Source organism: Trichoplusia ni, chromosome 1, assembly GCF_003590095.1.
Source record: "Trichoplusia ni isolate ovarian cell line Hi5 chromosome 1, tn1, whole genome shotgun sequence".
NCBI classification, from domain to species: Eukaryota; Metazoa; Arthropoda; class Insecta; order Lepidoptera; family Noctuidae; genus Trichoplusia; species Trichoplusia ni.
This window is the reverse complement of record NC_039478.1, coordinates 2,518,303-2,536,098: the sequence shown is the minus strand read 5'-3', so window position 1 is coordinate 2,536,098 and position 17,796 is coordinate 2,518,303. Positions and strand designations below refer to the sequence as shown.

General features: G+C 34.5%; 2 protein-coding genes across 4 annotated transcripts in view; both read right to left on the bottom strand.

Annotated features, from left to right (window-relative positions):
* Window positions 1-2,172: 2,172 nt before the first annotated feature.
* On the bottom strand, window positions 2,173-9,357 carry LOC113508387 (probable NADH dehydrogenase [ubiquinone] 1 alpha subcomplex subunit 12). Its single transcript, XM_026891393.1, has 4 exons — window positions 9,165-9,357; window positions 8,370-8,495; window positions 7,471-7,663; window positions 2,173-2,254 (listed from the first exon to the last, which is right to left on the bottom strand). Exons 1-4 carry the CDS (start codon window positions 9,270-9,272, stop codon window positions 2,220-2,222), a joined length of 462 nt encoding a protein of 153 aa, XP_026747194.1. The 5' UTR covers window positions 9,273-9,357; the 3' UTR covers window positions 2,173-2,219.
* LOC113508359 (type I inositol 3,4-bisphosphate 4-phosphatase) overlaps window positions 9,198-17,796 on the bottom strand; it is a 28,009-nt gene continuing 19,410 nt past the window's right edge. For 2 of the 3 annotated variants that reach the window (XM_026891342.1, XM_026891359.1), the window contains exons 18-19: window positions 17,574-17,709; window positions 9,728-17,076 (exon numbers count right to left, since the gene is read on the bottom strand). In XM_026891342.1, the coding sequence (XP_026747143.1) occupies window positions 16,944-17,076; window positions 17,574-17,709 (269 nt within the window). In that variant the 3' untranslated portion in view covers window positions 9,728-16,943. Of the gene's footprint in view, window positions 9,260-9,727; window positions 17,077-17,573; window positions 17,710-17,796 lie in introns of those variants that run through there. The other variant, XM_026891350.1, reaches the window with a different exon arrangement.

Sequence of the window (17,796 nt, the reverse complement as noted above, 5' to 3'; positions counted from 1 at the left end):
CTCCAACAAGTCAATGTAGATGGGTGCAAAACTTCCAACATAGGAAACTTTCCCAACACGGTTAGGAACGCATTCACGGTCAAACTATAACGTCAAGAGTTAGAGCCCGTGGACGCCAGACCTACGTTATGTTATAAAAGCTGAAAGTTTGTCAGCGGATGCTCCCAACATAGGTAAGAACAATGGTCCATAATGGAGTTTGGGTCATGCAGAGAAGGATTAGCATAACCTGAGATCGAATCACTTATGCGGCTATAGCTTAGCCACGAGCTCCTCTTTTGTGTAGTTGGTTAAAGTAACTGTAGTGTTAAATTGTATTTATTCTTACTCAATCTATTAATATACGTCGTACTGTACGAGCTTAAACACAGAATAACATCTAATTAAACAATTTGCAGTATTAAAAGTGTGGTGAGGATATTGACATCCTTAATTTGTGATACTTTTTTCCTGAGAATCACCCAACACTAGATGTTGTTACATGTCAAACGCAGCACATACACCGAGACCGATGACAAACCAATGAAGTTATCAAGCTGGATACAGGACTGCACGGATAGCCGAGTGGTTGAGGTCACCGAGTCAAACTCACAGAGCGCGACGTGTCGCGAGCTCGATCCCCGCGAAGGACCAGCATTTTTGTGATACATGAATGCTTGTTCTGAGTTTGAGTGTCTTTGTGCACGTGATTTGTATGTTTGTGAAATCCCCCGAGATATGAGTCCAGTAAAATCCAGTCAAAAAATTCCACGTCATCGGCCTAGCCTTTTCCCAACTATGTTGGGGTCGGCGTCCAGTCTAACCGGATTCAGCTGAACTCAAAACTTCCATCTAATTTACTAAATAAAACACAGAACGAAAGTTAATACCTGTAATAACTTCATAGAAAATAATGTAAACGATACTTTTAATGAACCCTGAATAAAACTTTACTTTGATATGAAGCCATTTGGCAGTAGTTTGACGGTGAATGGTTCTACATTCAACTCTCGTGTAGGAGAAAGGGGTGAACCATTGCGGGCCGGTCGACACTTGAACTAAAATTCGACTATTTTACAAAGGTATTTTTTTATTACAATTTTCGAAGGATAAAGTTTAAGACATTATATTTTTATGGGAACTTTAACGTAAACGTTAACGTTAAGTAATAAAACGGTTTTCTCACGCGTATTTAGCGGGATCGCCCGACTAGTTTCGGACCCGACCTAGTTCTGGAGGCCTTAATCACTCCGGTTGGGTCCGAAACTAGTCGGACGATCCCGATAAATACGCGAGTAGAGCGGAGAGATGTTTATCACTACGCCGGCAAACTAAAAACGCGCGCCGTACCGCGGGTTCGTTGCCTGCGTGGGACAGCCATTTGTGAGTTTCACGAATGCCTGTTCTGAGTTCGGGTGTGTTTAAACATGTGACTTGAATGTCCGTGACACCTCGCGTCAGGTTTATATTACTTAACGAAGGAGTCGTTTAAAAAAATATATGCTCGAATTTCATAGTTTAAAAGATCTTTGATTTTAACATGGTTTTTAGCGACCACGGCTGGAGCAATTTGCGTCCAAACATTAACCCTTTTACCGGACTGCATAAGGACAGTAAAGTTTAATAGGAACTTAGTAACATTTCTAGACATTTTGACCGAAGGCTATAAATAGACAGTAGAGCATCACAGAGCTCAAAGATTTACAGTAGTAAACTCGAGGTACTTTTTTCAGACAGCATAAATACATGTAAAATATACGTTAAAATATAAAATTATGAGAGCAAAGTTTGTCCGCAGACAATTCATGAGTAGGTTAATCAATAACTTTCTTATAGGTAGAGAAAAATGTAAACTTATATTATTTTTAATGCAATAAACTGCTTCAAAATTTTCTTTCTTTGACAACTACTTCTCATCAAATCGCACTCTATTTCTCTCTAAACTACGAGATCACTCGGAAATATAAAAATCATCGACATCTGAACATAAAGTAAAAAATTATGAAGTGAAATACTAGAAGATAATTTTGAGAACCTTCTTCTTTTGAAGTCGTTCGAAATAAAACACAAAACTTCGACCTTGATACCGAATAAATTTAATTAAATTGTCTAAAATACTAACATTTACGAAGCATGTTTAATATTTAAAATACTTAAATATTCGTTAATTAAAATGAAAATATTTGTAAATATAATAATTAGGTAACAAGTAAAATTGGATATAATTAATAGAAAAACAATTATGTCTTTGTGTGTCGATTGCACAGGGAACAACCTGGAAACAAAAAGGAAATTGTTAGGTATGTAAGTTCTACAAGAGGCCACGCTACTGAAATATTTACGATTTTCTTCTTCAAGATTATGCGAGCCAGCCCAGGTTTAACTAACATAAGCAAGATTGTGTCTTATTTATTGGCTACAAAGGTACATATTAATATTTGTTTTTTCCAAACAAAATAACCCAGTATTTTATCTGTTGGATCAAATATTATCGAGTGACGACAATTCGCCGTAGAGTCCTTGTATCACACATTTTTTAATGTAACGATACTTTATAATACCTTTAGTGCGGCAGATTCATGATGACCTACTTGACAATGTTTTACTAACTCCTTTCTGGACCGACCTAGTTTCGGACCCAACCGAAGCTGCGTCGTGGTATGATTCGAACTGAGTATTTACGCGATCTTGATAAATACGCGTGGGTAAAAAGTTTTCCAATAGGAACTGATTTTCTTTAAGTTTTCTACTCCTTATGTATGTTATCCTTAAATCGCGATAATTAATAAACATTCAAACACATACGTACTGTGTCTGTGTTTGCATGTTTGTTAATAATCCCAAACTTGAGGGCAATCATACGTGTATCTCACAAATGCAATAAGTCCTAAGCGGGGTTCGAACACGCGACAAGTCACGCACCACAAGGTCACCTCAACCACTAGGCTATGCAGTCAAACTTAATTTTTTACTAGCGACCCGCCCCGGCGTCGCACGGGAGCACAGAATTTTTTAACGTTCTTTATTCTGATAAGGATTCATACCATCGTCCCTGCATCGTAATGAAAAAACTTTGGAATAAACGTTTGAAATTTGAAAAATTGAATTCTTTTCGTATTTATTTTGATTTTAATAAGGATTACCATCAACAAAAACAGCTTCGCAAAGAATTTTTGTCTTGGAATAAAATCATTAGCCAAAAACATGGTTATGGTGAGCCAACCTTAAAAGATGCTGTCTAAGACTTTTTTGTAGATATTTTTATGTTGTACAATATTGTAGAACATTATTTTGAAGTATCTCTTGCGGTTAAGCCAGCGTTTGCAATGAAAGCGTAAAAAAATAGTAAATACATTTGAAATCGCTAAAATTGACTATCTTCCTGTAGAAAAATATGCATAGATTATACTTAAAAACCTTTCTCATAAAACACTTTATCTATTAAAGAAAACCGCATCAAAATCCGTCGAGAAGCTTCCAAGATTTAAGTGGTCAAGGGGAAATAGGGACAGAAAAAGCCGCCCCTTTTTTATAATATGTAGTGAAGATCTGAAGTGAAGTCTTACATTTAGGCCCGATTTTTCAATCGTCAGATAACTTTTAACTGAGCAATAAATATGGCCGTTTGACATATTTTCTATACAAAAGCTGTCAAAACGTCAAACATATTCGTCGAATAAAAGTTATCTGGCGATTGAAAAATCGGCCCTTAGTTAAGCAAAGTAATCAGCAATATTTGCTCTGAAAAACATTTTTTTCTCAAAAAAGGATTTGGTCCTTATTAAGTACGTCACAGTACATCACGTATACATCTAGGCCGCGTACAAACCAAATGGAAAAGATAGTCTACTATGAACTACTCTAGTGTGAACATGAATCTGAAACTTATATTTTGTCAGCAACTCTACATAGCAACACAGTTATAAAAGTTTGTGTTTAACAAATTCTGTCGCCCACTATACTTTAACCAATTTCGTTTTCTTTGACTTTGACCTTCCGTTATCGACAATACCTTAAGTAGATAGATCAATTAAAGTCTTTGGTTAATACTAGCATTTCGAATAAAATATAAAGTTCGTTAGCCACCAGTAAGATGCCCTAGACAGACAGAATGACACGTCAAACTTATAACACTTTTTTTTTAAATCGGAGTTTAAAAACCTTACCAAAAACCTTAATGTAATAATAATAAGGAACTAAAAAACGGATAAGACACCAGACGTATTACCAGATGTAATACTAGATGTATTATTTGTAACAAAATCAATGCGTCTCTTGAATCAGTTACGCCCAAACGCATCAAAATAGTTTGACAAATCTAATCTGTTACATAGACCATGTCATGGTGCATCTAATACTATAATAGATGTGTAATTAATCCCTGTCTAGAAACGGGCAAGGTCAGGCAGCAGTCAATTAATATCTGACTATCTCAGGTAAACTGCTGAGCGAGAGCGATTGACAAGCCACTGGTATCGGCTTACTCTACCCGGTAGAGCGGGGTAGGTACAGCGGTAGAGGTAGTGCGAACTGAGGGGAACTTACAAAGGGAAGGCATTAACTGGTGTTGGTGTTTCTACCTTATAGTTTAATAAGGCTAGGCAGTCAATTGTTTTAATCCACACAATATGAACTCTTTGTGATTATGTTTTTTTGTCTTTGTGGTTAAGGAAATCAAAAAGTTGAGGAACCTCAAATTTGGATAGAAGTGTACCCACAAATTATCTGCTCACTTTTCTGACACTATCCAAAATATATTCAAATTCTAACGCCTTTGAAAGACCAACCGAAAACAAAACAGAAAAATATTAAAATGACATTAATTTCCTGCATCAGTTGACCTTGTGTGGGTTAATCTAATGCCACAGTAATATAATCCCATTTGTCAACCCAAATCTTCAGAATACCGTTGGGGCTACCACGTACCCACCTTATAGTGGCAGAAAACAGACACAAACAAAAACATTCAACTCATAAATAAGATTCCTTACATAAGCAGACGCGTATAAACAACGGAAAAAAATCCCTACAAAATACTTAAGTAATATTATAAGCCTCACACAATTCTATCCGAATGCAATGCAATGCAACAAACATTACCAACGGTATTCAAAGTAGGTTCTATACAAACGACCCAACTTGGTACAACCCAGACCACTATTTCTATTCATGCTCGACATAAATACAAGTGACACACGCTGTCTGCAGTCCACCGTCCATAATATCATCAAAGTGACAAACTTTTAATTACACGGGCCCATGGCATCCCTTCACAAAACAGCGCCATCTAGTTTGCAAAACTCGAACTACACGAAATCGGGTGTATTTGACGTATTTAATTGTGGCTTTAAACATAAACGTACAATGTTCTCAAATGTCATCATATTGTCATATAGCAAGAGTCTTAATAGATAGGTACTTTAGATATTTTAGTAATCAACTCGAATAATATCTTGTTCAATACCGTGCTTATCTACTCCCGTGCTTACCTACTCCCGATAGAATAGTTTTCAATCGAATTGCCACTGCGAGAATTTACGCTAGCGACAATTCGTGCAGTGGCACTAGTTGGAACTACGCTCGATTGACAGCTAACGACGCTGATACTAGGGAATTGCTACTCAATTTGTTTTTTTTTGATGGTACCATTTCAAGACCGAATCGATACCTGAATTAAGATCAATAACAAAACTAAACTGGTTAAGGGTAAGCCGGCAGGCTTGCAATTCTAATATAATTGGATCTAAATGTTAGAATTTTATTAGCGTTTGAAAGAATAAAAACTAACAATTATAATTTTAACGACAAAAACCTAAAACTGACAAAACTACTGAGCCATAATTGATGAAGATTATGGGACCAAAATATGACCGTTTGGTTAGACCAAACAATTAATCACGAAAATCGGATCAGAAATCACGGACTAATACTCCTCCTTTTTGTAGTTGGTTAAACCCAAGATGCACAGGTTTTTCAGAAACACCAACTAAAATCTACCCCAAAGTGTCTGCACATAGTATTAAAGTCATGTCATGTAAATAACTTAAAAATGAGGTACGTAAGGTTAAACATCCGAAAAAATTGTTTTTAAAGAGGATGGTTTGCATAAAGCTGATTGCTGGCATAGTGTTCCGTGATACTACACTGCTAAACGGATGATAGTGAGTTCTATTCTCATCGTACTGGATATTGACCAAGATCCTAATTACTTGCCATAGTTAACTGTACGATAAATATCAAGTAAGAACATTTTTTAAATATAAGTATGATAATCAGTTTTCTGGGTACCGTAGTCCAGTCACTAACAAGTTTGGGATTGGAGTGACTACTCTCTGTGAAAAATTAAAAATCATAACTGAATCATATATCCCCGTTCAGACGACGTCGCGCTTATCTTGTCCAAAACTCCAAAATGTTCGCACACCTGCAGTTTAGAGGGTCTGAGCACGCCAATGATGTAGATGCTGTTAATGATGCAGCATAATACTAGACGTGTCAACTTTAATAAGGTCACAAGGTCAGGACATTCGACACTCTCACGATCTCAACATCACCATAATTGCAATACAGCGGTGAGTGGTGACAGTACTTAACTATGGCTAGATATTACGCTTAGGTTCGGCACTTCGGCCAATAAGATCAATTATTTGGGATGGATCCCAGCAGAACGTCACTCGAAAGATAGTGTTATAAGGATCATGGAAATAACCGAAATTTTTCTGTCACTTCATTACGAAAAGTTGTGCCAGGGAAACCATCAAGAACGTAGATATCAAACTTCAGTTAGGACTTAACTTAGTTAATAGGAGTCAGCTACGTAAGGACTTTGTCTACAATTAACATGCAATACATTATGAAAGTTCCTTACTGACTTAAACAAAGTTAATATGCAGAAAGAGCATTCATCATCTAGCAGTTTACAAAGAGCATGAAATCTGTAGCTTTATTTTTAACGTTTCAAAGGACGACCAACGCCATCTAGTGAGCTGTAATGTTCATCACGTTTTATTAGCTTGAAGAAGATGGCGTAAAAAGGGAAAGCGTTCACGAATGTATTTGTTATATGAATAAATTTTATAATTCAATATATTATGAGCAATGTTCTACCTGCAATTCGTAGACATACTTACATTAGAGTACCTAAACCAACGGATATACTAATTGATAACTCGCATACTTTTCAACAGCACATTTACTTTGCATTTCTATTAAGATAATCTGACATTTATCAAATTTGAACCTACTAATGGACCTATTAATAACTAAAATAGAACACAATCTTAACAAATATTGAGTAATCACCACATTTAGAAGAAACTATAAAAGTGCGTGTGTAATAAATTGCGGGCTACACAAAGATTAAATCCATTAGTGCGGGAATAGCCGTCCAAAAAAAAACTGCGCTGCCCAGGTCTCGCGTTTCCAAAACTATACTATCAGGGATTGTCGTCAGCTCCCAGAAAGACTACAATACAATACTGAAATACTCACCATCCCAGACGCAGATATGATGATTGGTCGTGCTGTACGGATAGTATGCTTTATCCGTCCCAGTCAAATTCTCGCTGAAGGGCAGTAGCCAGTTGGCGACGTAACAGCAACAGTTCAGGTAGTACTTTGCGCTGTCCTCGCAAGGGCGGTTGTCTGTCTTGTGGTGGAGCCAGCCGTACCACTCTGAGGTTATCTGAAAATGAGAAGTTTGGCTGCAAAGTTAATCAAAGTTTCGAGAAACCTCTCGGAAGTGTGAAATAGGAAGAACCTAGCTGGTCTTCCTTTTTCTTAGTTTTTGTTTTAGCTGGACGAATTTGTTTCAATTATTTTCTTTTCTCCGCCTATAAACAAACAAAACTACTTAAATTTTTAAATTTACGGATATTTCTTCATTAGACGTGCGACAAACCACTTAGTTCGATAACAAAAACAACGATGAATTAGGTACGTGGAACACAAAATTGTGAGGAAACTTGAATTTAAAATCCTGGAATCATGGAATTGATAACTTGCAGTGAGAACAATTAAATGATGCAACTCACGCGTATAAATTATCGGGATTACCCGACTAGTTTTAGACGGAACCGTTGATCATTTCAAATAAATCATCTTGTTCTAAAAACTGCTGTGAAACGGTGGAAATTAATGTTCAATCTTTCTTTATATGAGAAAAGCCTTTACCCATCCCTGCATCCCAGTGGTGAACGCGTTGCTACGAATGCATGCGATTTAAATTTCTAAAGCTTTTTACTAAAATGAAACGTATAATAAAACTATATTTGGCAAAGACAAATTGAATCGTCGTATTTCTAGTAGGAAACTAGGAAGACTCCTTTTCCCAAAAGAAATGTCCCAAAACTTTGTATCCACTTCGCAACTACCAGTATACTCCGACTCACATGAGTAGCGTCATATTCCCAGGCGAATTTAGGGTGGAACTCGACCCACCGGTTGCGGCCAATCATGTAGTAGTTGTTCTCATAGTACTTGTTGCCGAAGGAGTCTGAACCGACGAAGGTCCCTTCCTGAAAGGTTGTACTTTATCAAATGACTTCAAAAAGAGGTTCTCGATTTCTCGGTTTTCTTTTTTTGCTGTCGCAACAGAGCTGTGTTTCTATAAAACAACGAATTGCATCATAATATTGAATAAAAATTGCATTTTAAATATATTCTTATCTCATAAATACCTATTTTTTTATCATGAACGTGTTCTAGTCATTGGATACATGAACTGGGCTACTTTTGTAAGAAGACTAAAAAATCACCATGTATTGTAGAAAAATCCATAGTTTTTGGAAGCAATATTTAAGCAATATTACTAACTGAGAAAAGCGTTTTCAATTATATTATAGTTAGTTCGGCTCGAGCAAAAAGTCAATCCAACTTAACACGAAACTACCAAATTTTATCAAAATCAGTGTACGAGACCTTGATTCCGTTCTCATCAACTAAAACCCTGTCTGTGCTTTCATTAAGGTACGTTAGTACTTAAGTGAGGCTTGAGATAGTTTATTATATTCGGTTGCTAATCATTATAAATTGTACTTCTGAAACGCCTAACACAATAAGCATAGCAAATTCACAACCGACATAGTTGCCGCGAAATAGCAGGCGTCTGAATAATTTAAATAATTTAGTGCACTTATGTGTCCAGGCGTACCCATAGAAGGTTGTAGAAGACCATCCGTTCTTACCTTGAGAGTATCGAATCTCCACAGCTTGTAAGTGGTCTTAAATATTCCTCCATTTTGCCGGATTATCCGGAAGAGTCGGGCCCATTTATCGAGACCTAGAAATGACATTATAATACCTCAATAAAACCAAGTACCTTCAAATACTATAGGCACATTGTAGTGATAAGTGGACATGAAATTTATTGTTTTGGTTGTCAAGACAGCAGTCACTTGAAAGACAATTTAATCCTATAAACATGATTTTTGAAAAATGGTTTTATGCTAAGGTTGTAATAGTGTCACAAACTTTAACAATGAGGTTTTAAGAAACTTAAAATTTTAATTTATTATATAATCAAAAATTGCATCAATGTAGAAGTGCTTGATAACTGTATTTATAAAGATCAATTTTGTCAGTATAAAAATATATTATTTCACAAAATTATTTATTCAAGAAATAAGTTTACCTACTCCAGAGCCCTACATGTCAATCCTTGAGGTAATACCTACTGCAGCAGTAATGCTTTAGTTATTGAACACCCAGGAAAAGAAATGGTAAAATAATAAAAATAAAACACGAGGAAAGCAACATAATAATTTATTTATTATTAATCACTTGATTCACAATACAGATTCACAGCCTAATACCGAAAGAACATATAATATACACAACAGATCACTTTAAACATGACGGAAAATAAACATTTACACAAAGTATACAATTACGATCATAGATTAATTAACAATTTAGGGACAAAGAAAAAATACATACCAAAACTGCACCGCAATTTCGCAATTCTAAACTGGTTGAAAAATATAGGAGAAAAGAAGAATTTAAACTTCATTACACCATACACGTTAAACTCACTTCAAGACATCATTGCAACTCTTTCAAAAACAATATAATATAACCTTAAATAAATTAAATAAAGCTATCAAATGGGAAGACAGACGTCAGATATGGAAGAACTTAAATATATAATATCTAAAGACGACAGCTCGGTAACAACTATAACTTTTACTTGTAAATAAATATACAAACATTCATTTAAGTACATCAATGTTACTGAGGTTTCGTAATCACGATCTTTATTCCTACGTATAAGGCAATTTACAACTATTTTATATGTCCATAAGGTGAAATAATGATAAATATTCCATACCTTTTGCTGGGTAGAGTAAATTATATTGGGTACGGGGTAATGACGTCACTTCTCGCAATAAATTTGACAGGTAGGGTGATTCATTTCTCGTAAGAATTAACAAAAAATCTCTTTCAGTTGGAAGTTAAAGATTAAAATGATTGATTTGCTGCTTACGTAACACCAAAAATACGTGAAACTCATTTTTACATTATTTGTCTGACGGACCAACTAGTTTCATCACTTTTATGCCCAGATATCATACTCATTTGTTATCAACCGAGCTGTCACTTACTAATCCATACAAATATACAATAAAAACCCGATACGTAACTAAATACATCTAATTTGTACCAAATAAATCTCAAAGCTCTAAATGGCACTTAAGTAATTCGTTACATATGAAAAACAATAGGTACAAAAGTTCCCAAAATTAAGTACAATCTTAAATCGTGTAGAGAAAAAAAAAATATCTATCGATCATTGATATGTAAAAACCCAAGACCTAGTGTTCACAGTTTTATGCAGAAATGACTTCTAAGTGACGTTTTAAAATGTCTCTGTCTCCTATTCTGATTGCCGGCACAAAAGCAGCATGTCACCTAAAGGACACACATTTTGACGGGAGACTTGAATATTAAAAATAGTACACACATCATATTCAAACTGTATGACATTTGGCAAAGGTCTCGCATTATTAAATCAATCAAGACGTGTACGTAAGGTTGAATTTGCAAAACCACGTGGTCATAAAGCAACCGAAGCTGTCATTGACGGTAACTATTGTTCAATACCATGTATCAAGGGTTTTATACATCAATGCTATCAGTAAAAGAACTAATTAAACTCTAAAAAAACTTATCTATAAAAAAACTAGTGTTGCTATAATCAAAAATGATTGTAAAATTAATTTAATTAAAATATAGCACGGAGATATGGAGAATCTATGGCTTCGTACATGTTTCACAAATAAACAACTGCGAAAATGATGCAATTAAACAACAATTCAATTATCAGGCCCTTTTTTAAGTCATCGTTAGAAAGAAACAACGCTATCTAAAGACACTATCTCTTTCAGTCACTGACACAATCTTTACTACGTTAGGTAATATACTCATTTAAAAAAAGATATTAATTTAAGACGAAGTCTTGCAATCTTTAAAGAATAGTGAAGTTCGTCATCATTTTAACGTAATTTTAGAAAAACAGTCATTTGATAGACAGATTAAAAATATCTGAGTTTGCTCATTTATGCGACTCGTACTAATACTAAACAAAATTAGGTACAACATATATTATATGATACGTACACAACTTATCTAACATATAGATAATACTAAACATTATAATGTCTACTTTATTGTTTACACATATAAATTATTTTCTATATTCATTTGTTTAATCAAACTCATTATTTATAAAGGGATACCTGTGTAAGCCCTTTCAAGAAAAAATAACAAAAATCTGTTAAATAAAGTATTAATCCATTTTTTATTATAATGTATTTCTTATGCGCTGATCAACTTTGATATATAATTGTCATCTATGTCATAATAGAAAATCTTAAGGTTTATAGAACACGAGGCAACATAAGACTTATATTCCTTACAACAAAAATGGCTTTCTTCGTGAAAATGTGTCAATTGCAGGTGGTAAAATTGTTCGGAGGTAGTTGCTTGGAAGAAAAGTTGTCAGATATTAGAGAATTAAGTTGCCTCGTATATAGGGCCTAAGTTAACCGCAATACATGTCATATATACACTATATCTTACCTTACCACTATAAGGGGCATATCTGTCGCCCTTCGTGAACATAATAACAAGAGTTGGTATATCCTATACTTTAGAAATAGATTCATATTATATTTCAGTTTTATATTCATGGTATCTATTATATATTAACCACTATATACACTAACCAGTGGGAAGTCCAATACTATCACTTGATAAAGTTATTTTTAATATATTTTCTAGAATTGTGGATGTGTACTTATAAATATATCCATAATATGTTAATAGCGTACAAATATCATACTATAGATATTAATAGTTTGGTATAGTTCGACGCAAGTAAAAAGAGCTAAAAGCCGCCATTTTTCGGGATATTAAGGGTCGAAGCAAGTAACATGACAGTAAAATCTTGCACCAACAATATTGTAAACAGAAGTTAAAACTTAGTTCCATTATCATGGGAGGAAGATGTTACAAATCTCGTTTTACATACGTCGCTCTATACTTTGAACATTTAATGCGATTACAACATACTTGTTATGGTATAAAAGAAGAATTTTTCGCAATAAATGTTTGCCCGCTTAAAAAAATATTTGTAAATATTCAAGAAGGATCAGATCATTTTGGGGTTATTAAATTTGCTTTTTTAATACTATAACCTTTGGGGCAAGGTCTCTAAAAGACTTCCAAAAGAGGAAGCATTAAATAAACCTCAATAGGTTGACGTAACGAGGTACAATGTACACAGCTAAATTGTTTAAGTGACTTATATCGATAAATATATTATACATACTCCTATGTATATGTATTACGTTGTTTCTTGCTACAACAATAGCATTTCTTATTGTTATTTACGTCATGATTGACATAAATTCTATTATAATGCCGAGGGCATTATAATTTATATTCGTAATGTGCAATTGTGCAGTTTACCTAGTCAATATTTTGTATTAATCAAATAATGAAGATTAAAGTGGGATTTATAAGTTATCTTTTGCTAACATAACGTATGAAGAGAATTAGTATCTACAACAAAAATTTGCGTTATCTCATTCAACTTCACAATAAGTGCATTTTTTCAATATTTCAAGAAGTTTGTAATTATTTTTTGTCTAAAAAGTGCTTACTAACTTTTGTGGAAAGTTAAGTAAGACTTGGATCTCTATATAAAAATGTGAAATAGATTAAGAGAGACCTATATATTGTCTCAGTACTTCAATTGGCAAAGCGTCGACGTTGCGCTCCGATTACCACGCCCGCCAGATACACAGCGAGACAGCGTGGTAAAATCTATTGTCAAATATGGAAGAAATACATGCCATTAGGCGGGGCAAACGTTGGAGCCCGAGTAAAACTATCTCTAAGGCTATTACAACGTAACCTGACAAATATTACCATAAATGTGAGGTAAGCGAATTTGTACCTTAATCTACAAAACTGTAAATATAATTTGGCTTGGCTACACCTTACAATTCAAGTGTAGTAAAGTTAGGTTTTTTAAGATAAAAGATTGGTGTTATTTTGGCAGTATACGGAGTACACGAACAAACGAACCCAGCCGAAGTAAAGGCACTGTATCTTTAGTCTAGAAGCTTAACGCTGAATTTTAACTAGTTTATTTTGTATTATTACGAATTAAAAATTCTACCGTAAAATTTGCACGTTTAATCGTATTATTCTAGTTTACGTCTTCTATTTTAAAGTGATATTATTTAGGAAAGTGGATACTGATAATGATTGTAATTTTAAGATCTGGATAAATTGGAATCAAAATAGAGAAGAACGACTAAGTTATATAATTAATGAATTAAGACATTTCGTATTTAGGAGAAACGCAATGGCTCGTTTTGATTTCACAGAGAATATTGCAAAAAAATGGCGTGCGTACTTTATGGAAAGAGGAGGGACAAGCATTAATGTATACTTTGTACTATTTCAGGATATGGTACAGCCATACTTTACCGACATCACAGCTATTTTTATCTAGAACAGTTTACTGCACTGGCACGTCGGTCAACACAATTAGCTTTCATAGTAATACACTATCAAAATTAAAAAAGTTGCTAATGGTTATGCTGATAGGTTACAAAATGGCTTGACAACTAGAAGAAAAAGGTACTTGAATGTTATAGGACAACTCAAGAATGCGCGTGGCCCTATGTGTGCGTACGATTGAAAATGACGGTTTACTATTGCTGCTTTTATATGTGTGACAGTGACACACAAATGAAAGCTGAATTAATACATAACGTCTCAGGGTTACCCACACATAGTGTGGTACGCAAAGATGAGTTGAATTGTCCATAATACAAAGCTTAAATGTCACTGAAATTCACTAGCACCTTATAAATCGGCTTCTTTTACTGGCCGTTTCAAAAACCTTTCTAACGACCAATACATTAATACTTGACGAATGCAAATACCTCTTGGTTCAATTTGTAAACTTATCTCATTTTCAACATGTTATATAAAATATATTTGTTTTAACTGTAGTTTGGCTTCTTGGATATCACAGGTGCGCCGCCCGCGGCTATCAACAATGGGAACCAAAGGTTTTGTACATACGTTATGGGTTTCGATGATATTTATAACAACGCTTGGATATGCCTTCGAATGCGTTCGTTTGTTACAGTCGACGTCCGTTCGTTTTAACCATGGAATATAAACAAGTAGAGGAGTGGTTGATGGACGTAGTATTGGAAATAGTGTTTCGGAACTTGCTCATGCATGGTCTGATTCTTAAAATCATTAAGTTATCCAAGTTTTTCAGTTTTGACGGGAAAAAACTATGTGAGAAAGAAAAATGTATGATGGATTGCTGTAATTCTGTTACTTGATAATAAGGAAAGTATTAATTTGAATATTTTGTCATAGTCTTTGTACGTTATGAGTACATAATTATTTGAGGTGGAAAATGAGTCAAAATTATATCCTAAATATTAACTACTTACGGAGTCGTGTGTCACTTTTTTTTACTTGTTTATATTCCATGGATTTTAAATTTATTTTTTGGAAGAACCTCTTTATTGCGGCGCTTATTACTATCGATTTCATACAGCGTATTTACGTATTGTTACAAAAATATACAAATGTTACTATTAATTTAAGGATCACAAACATGCCATGGGAATTACCACTTCAATTCAAGTTCGTCAAGTCATTTATACTGTTCATAAAGTGATTTTTACCTGAAAATGTAATAACTATATGTCGAAGACGGTCATGACTATTTTAACCAGTTATTAGAACAAAACACTAGAATCAATCTTATCTTCTAAGCAGTAAAGTTGGTTTTCGTTCGAAGACTTAGTGCGGTTACTCAAACTTAATGACAAACGTACTGAGCTCCTTTTTTTGCTTTACTTAGGTATTTGAGATGTCCTTAAGTTAACACACACTAAGATAAGTGACATCAGTATTTTTATTCGTTTGTTAATGCGATGTAACATCGGCTAGGACTAGCGATCGGTATATAATTTATTTATTTAATAGAATATAGAGGACCAACAACTATACAAAATGGAGTAGCAGACCAAACTATAATTTAGTTTACCGAAATTATATGTCTACTTTTAGAAACAACGTGGTTTATATAGTTATAGCATTCGTTGCACCGCTTAATAACTCTCACTGAAGCATTAGCACGTGGTTAAGGGCGATGTTGAAACATGTCAATGTCACAAAGTTGTAAATACTATACGTTCGTGTGTTATGATGTTGACTGTAATACAATATCTGATTTTGACTATTTACCTCCCTCCCTCCCCCGTCTCCGACATATATAATCTGTTTTTAGTGTATGACTTGAAGACAAAGCAATAAAGGTTATTTTCGCTTGAATTGTCCTTTATTTTGAACTTAGAAAATCGTTCGTAATTCAGTTTATGTGTTGTGATTTTATATCATTGTTAATCTATTATGTATAAGTTTGGCACTGCTTTAGATAAACATATTACTGCTCAATACTGGTTCGTTAACTATTCTAGGCACGGTATAACATTGAATCTTATTCACTTGGCACATTTGGCCACGAGAATATACTATTCCAAAATTTAGAATATACATGTGAAGTTTCAATACAAATTATGTAAGTACTTTTGTGTATTATCACCTAATCGATACTCTAATCGATAAAATAAATAATATTTAAGTGTAAATATAGTCTAGTAATCAATCACAAACGTTGCAGTTTCGATTAGAATCGATGTTGACTAGGATTTAAGTAAATCGGACTTGTATTAACGTAGTTCATTGCTAACAATGATTTTTCAACAGTTAAGTCATTTCCAGACAATCGAATGTAAATATCGATACGTAATCGATTTATTGAACACCTAATCGATATTAATGCTTCTTATATAATATTAATACCACATTTCCATTTCATACATTGGTTCATTCATAGTTTCATCTAGACTCACTTATATCTACTACTTTAGAATTACTTTGAAAAGGGAAAACTGTTTTCGGTAATTTCGACAGTTCCTTTACAAAAAACAAATCAGTAAATGATAATCTTTAAGAATCTTTAGTGTTTGGTCAACATAGATTATGTTTGATAGTATAACAGCCGTATTCAACAACAACATTTTGCTATATCCTTTAAGTGTCGGTTTGTCTTTGTGTTGATTCACAAAGACAACATAACACTTAAGGGTGACTAATTCAATGCAGTTCTTGAACATCTGACGCGAATACTTAACGTTCAGGACAGTGTTACTCGAACAAGCGGTAGCACTGATCACATCCGTCATAGATATTGAAACAAGTCAAGGTCACGAGACTCATAAAGATTACATGTTGAATGCTAGAAACCAAAGGGGCGTATAAGCAGTACACCTACTATTACTTATACGCCCCTTTTCGAGCGATTTGATCAGTGATAACACTTTTATGTCATATTGTCACTTGTCTCCTTTCTCTGACCTTTACGTGTGTGACGAGCCGTAAGTACCGGCTGGCGGTCTGTAGTCGGCTGGTAGAGCCATGACTTGCTTCTTCGTGAACGCGTACTTTCTAGTACCGATGTTCTTTTGTGTGTTCTCGCGGCGACAGCCTTCACTGAAAATGTTTAGAGGAATATTAATGAGGAGAATGGTTGTGAACTTGTATGTGTGTTTGCTACCGCTTCTGCCTTAAACAGCTAAACTAATTTTGCAAAAATGAATGATCTAGACACAAGGCACTATGTCAAGCCAGTGCTTTGTGCTTTACTTTTTCTTTAATGCAAAACCTGTTTAACGTAAAGTCAAACACTACGCAAGTTTAATTATATTCATGAGGACATGTAGAAGCCCAAATTTGATGAGCCCAAATTTCATGAAGTTACAAATATGTGAATGTAAGATAAACCGTAAACTTAAGAGACCCCTTACAAAAACCTTGAAATACGCCCTAAATTAGAAGCAGTATAATAACAGTACACAGTATAATAATAGAAACAATACAAAAAGTAATGACATCCTACCAAATACATGAATTTTAAAAAAGAGAGCCAAGTTCAATACAAGAAGTATACTTGGCTATGTCCATATGTGAAACAGGCTGTTGTTACTTACCTTCTCATAATGCTCAGAGCTTTCTTCATCTCGTGTTCAGCTAGATGGTACTCGGACGCGAGGATGGAACACTGTTCAAGTGTCACCGACATACCCGTCCTGTCTTTAGCGCTCTTGCAAGACGTGAACCTTACACCTGAAATATTATGAGTTAGCTAAATTATTTTAAATACAACTATACTTCCATTTTTTTTTTTTTATGGGACTAGCCCGCCACACATGC

What these genes read in the sequence shown, in the direction of transcription:
- LOC113508387 (XM_026891393.1), bottom strand. Translation starts at nt 9,272, where the DNA reads ATGTCATTTCTAGGTCTCGATAAATGGGCCCGACTCTTCCGGATAATC. An exon ending in GGAGATTCGATACTCTCAAG is followed by an intron (nt 8,496 to 9,164) that starts GTAAGAACGGAT and finishes ACAACCTTTCAG; the next exon opens with GAAGGGACCTTCGTCGGTTC. An exon ending in TCATATCTGCGTCTGGGATG is followed by an intron (nt 2,255 to 7,470) that starts GTGAGTATTTCA and finishes TTTTGTTTCCAG; the next exon opens with GTTGTTCCCTGTGCAATCGA.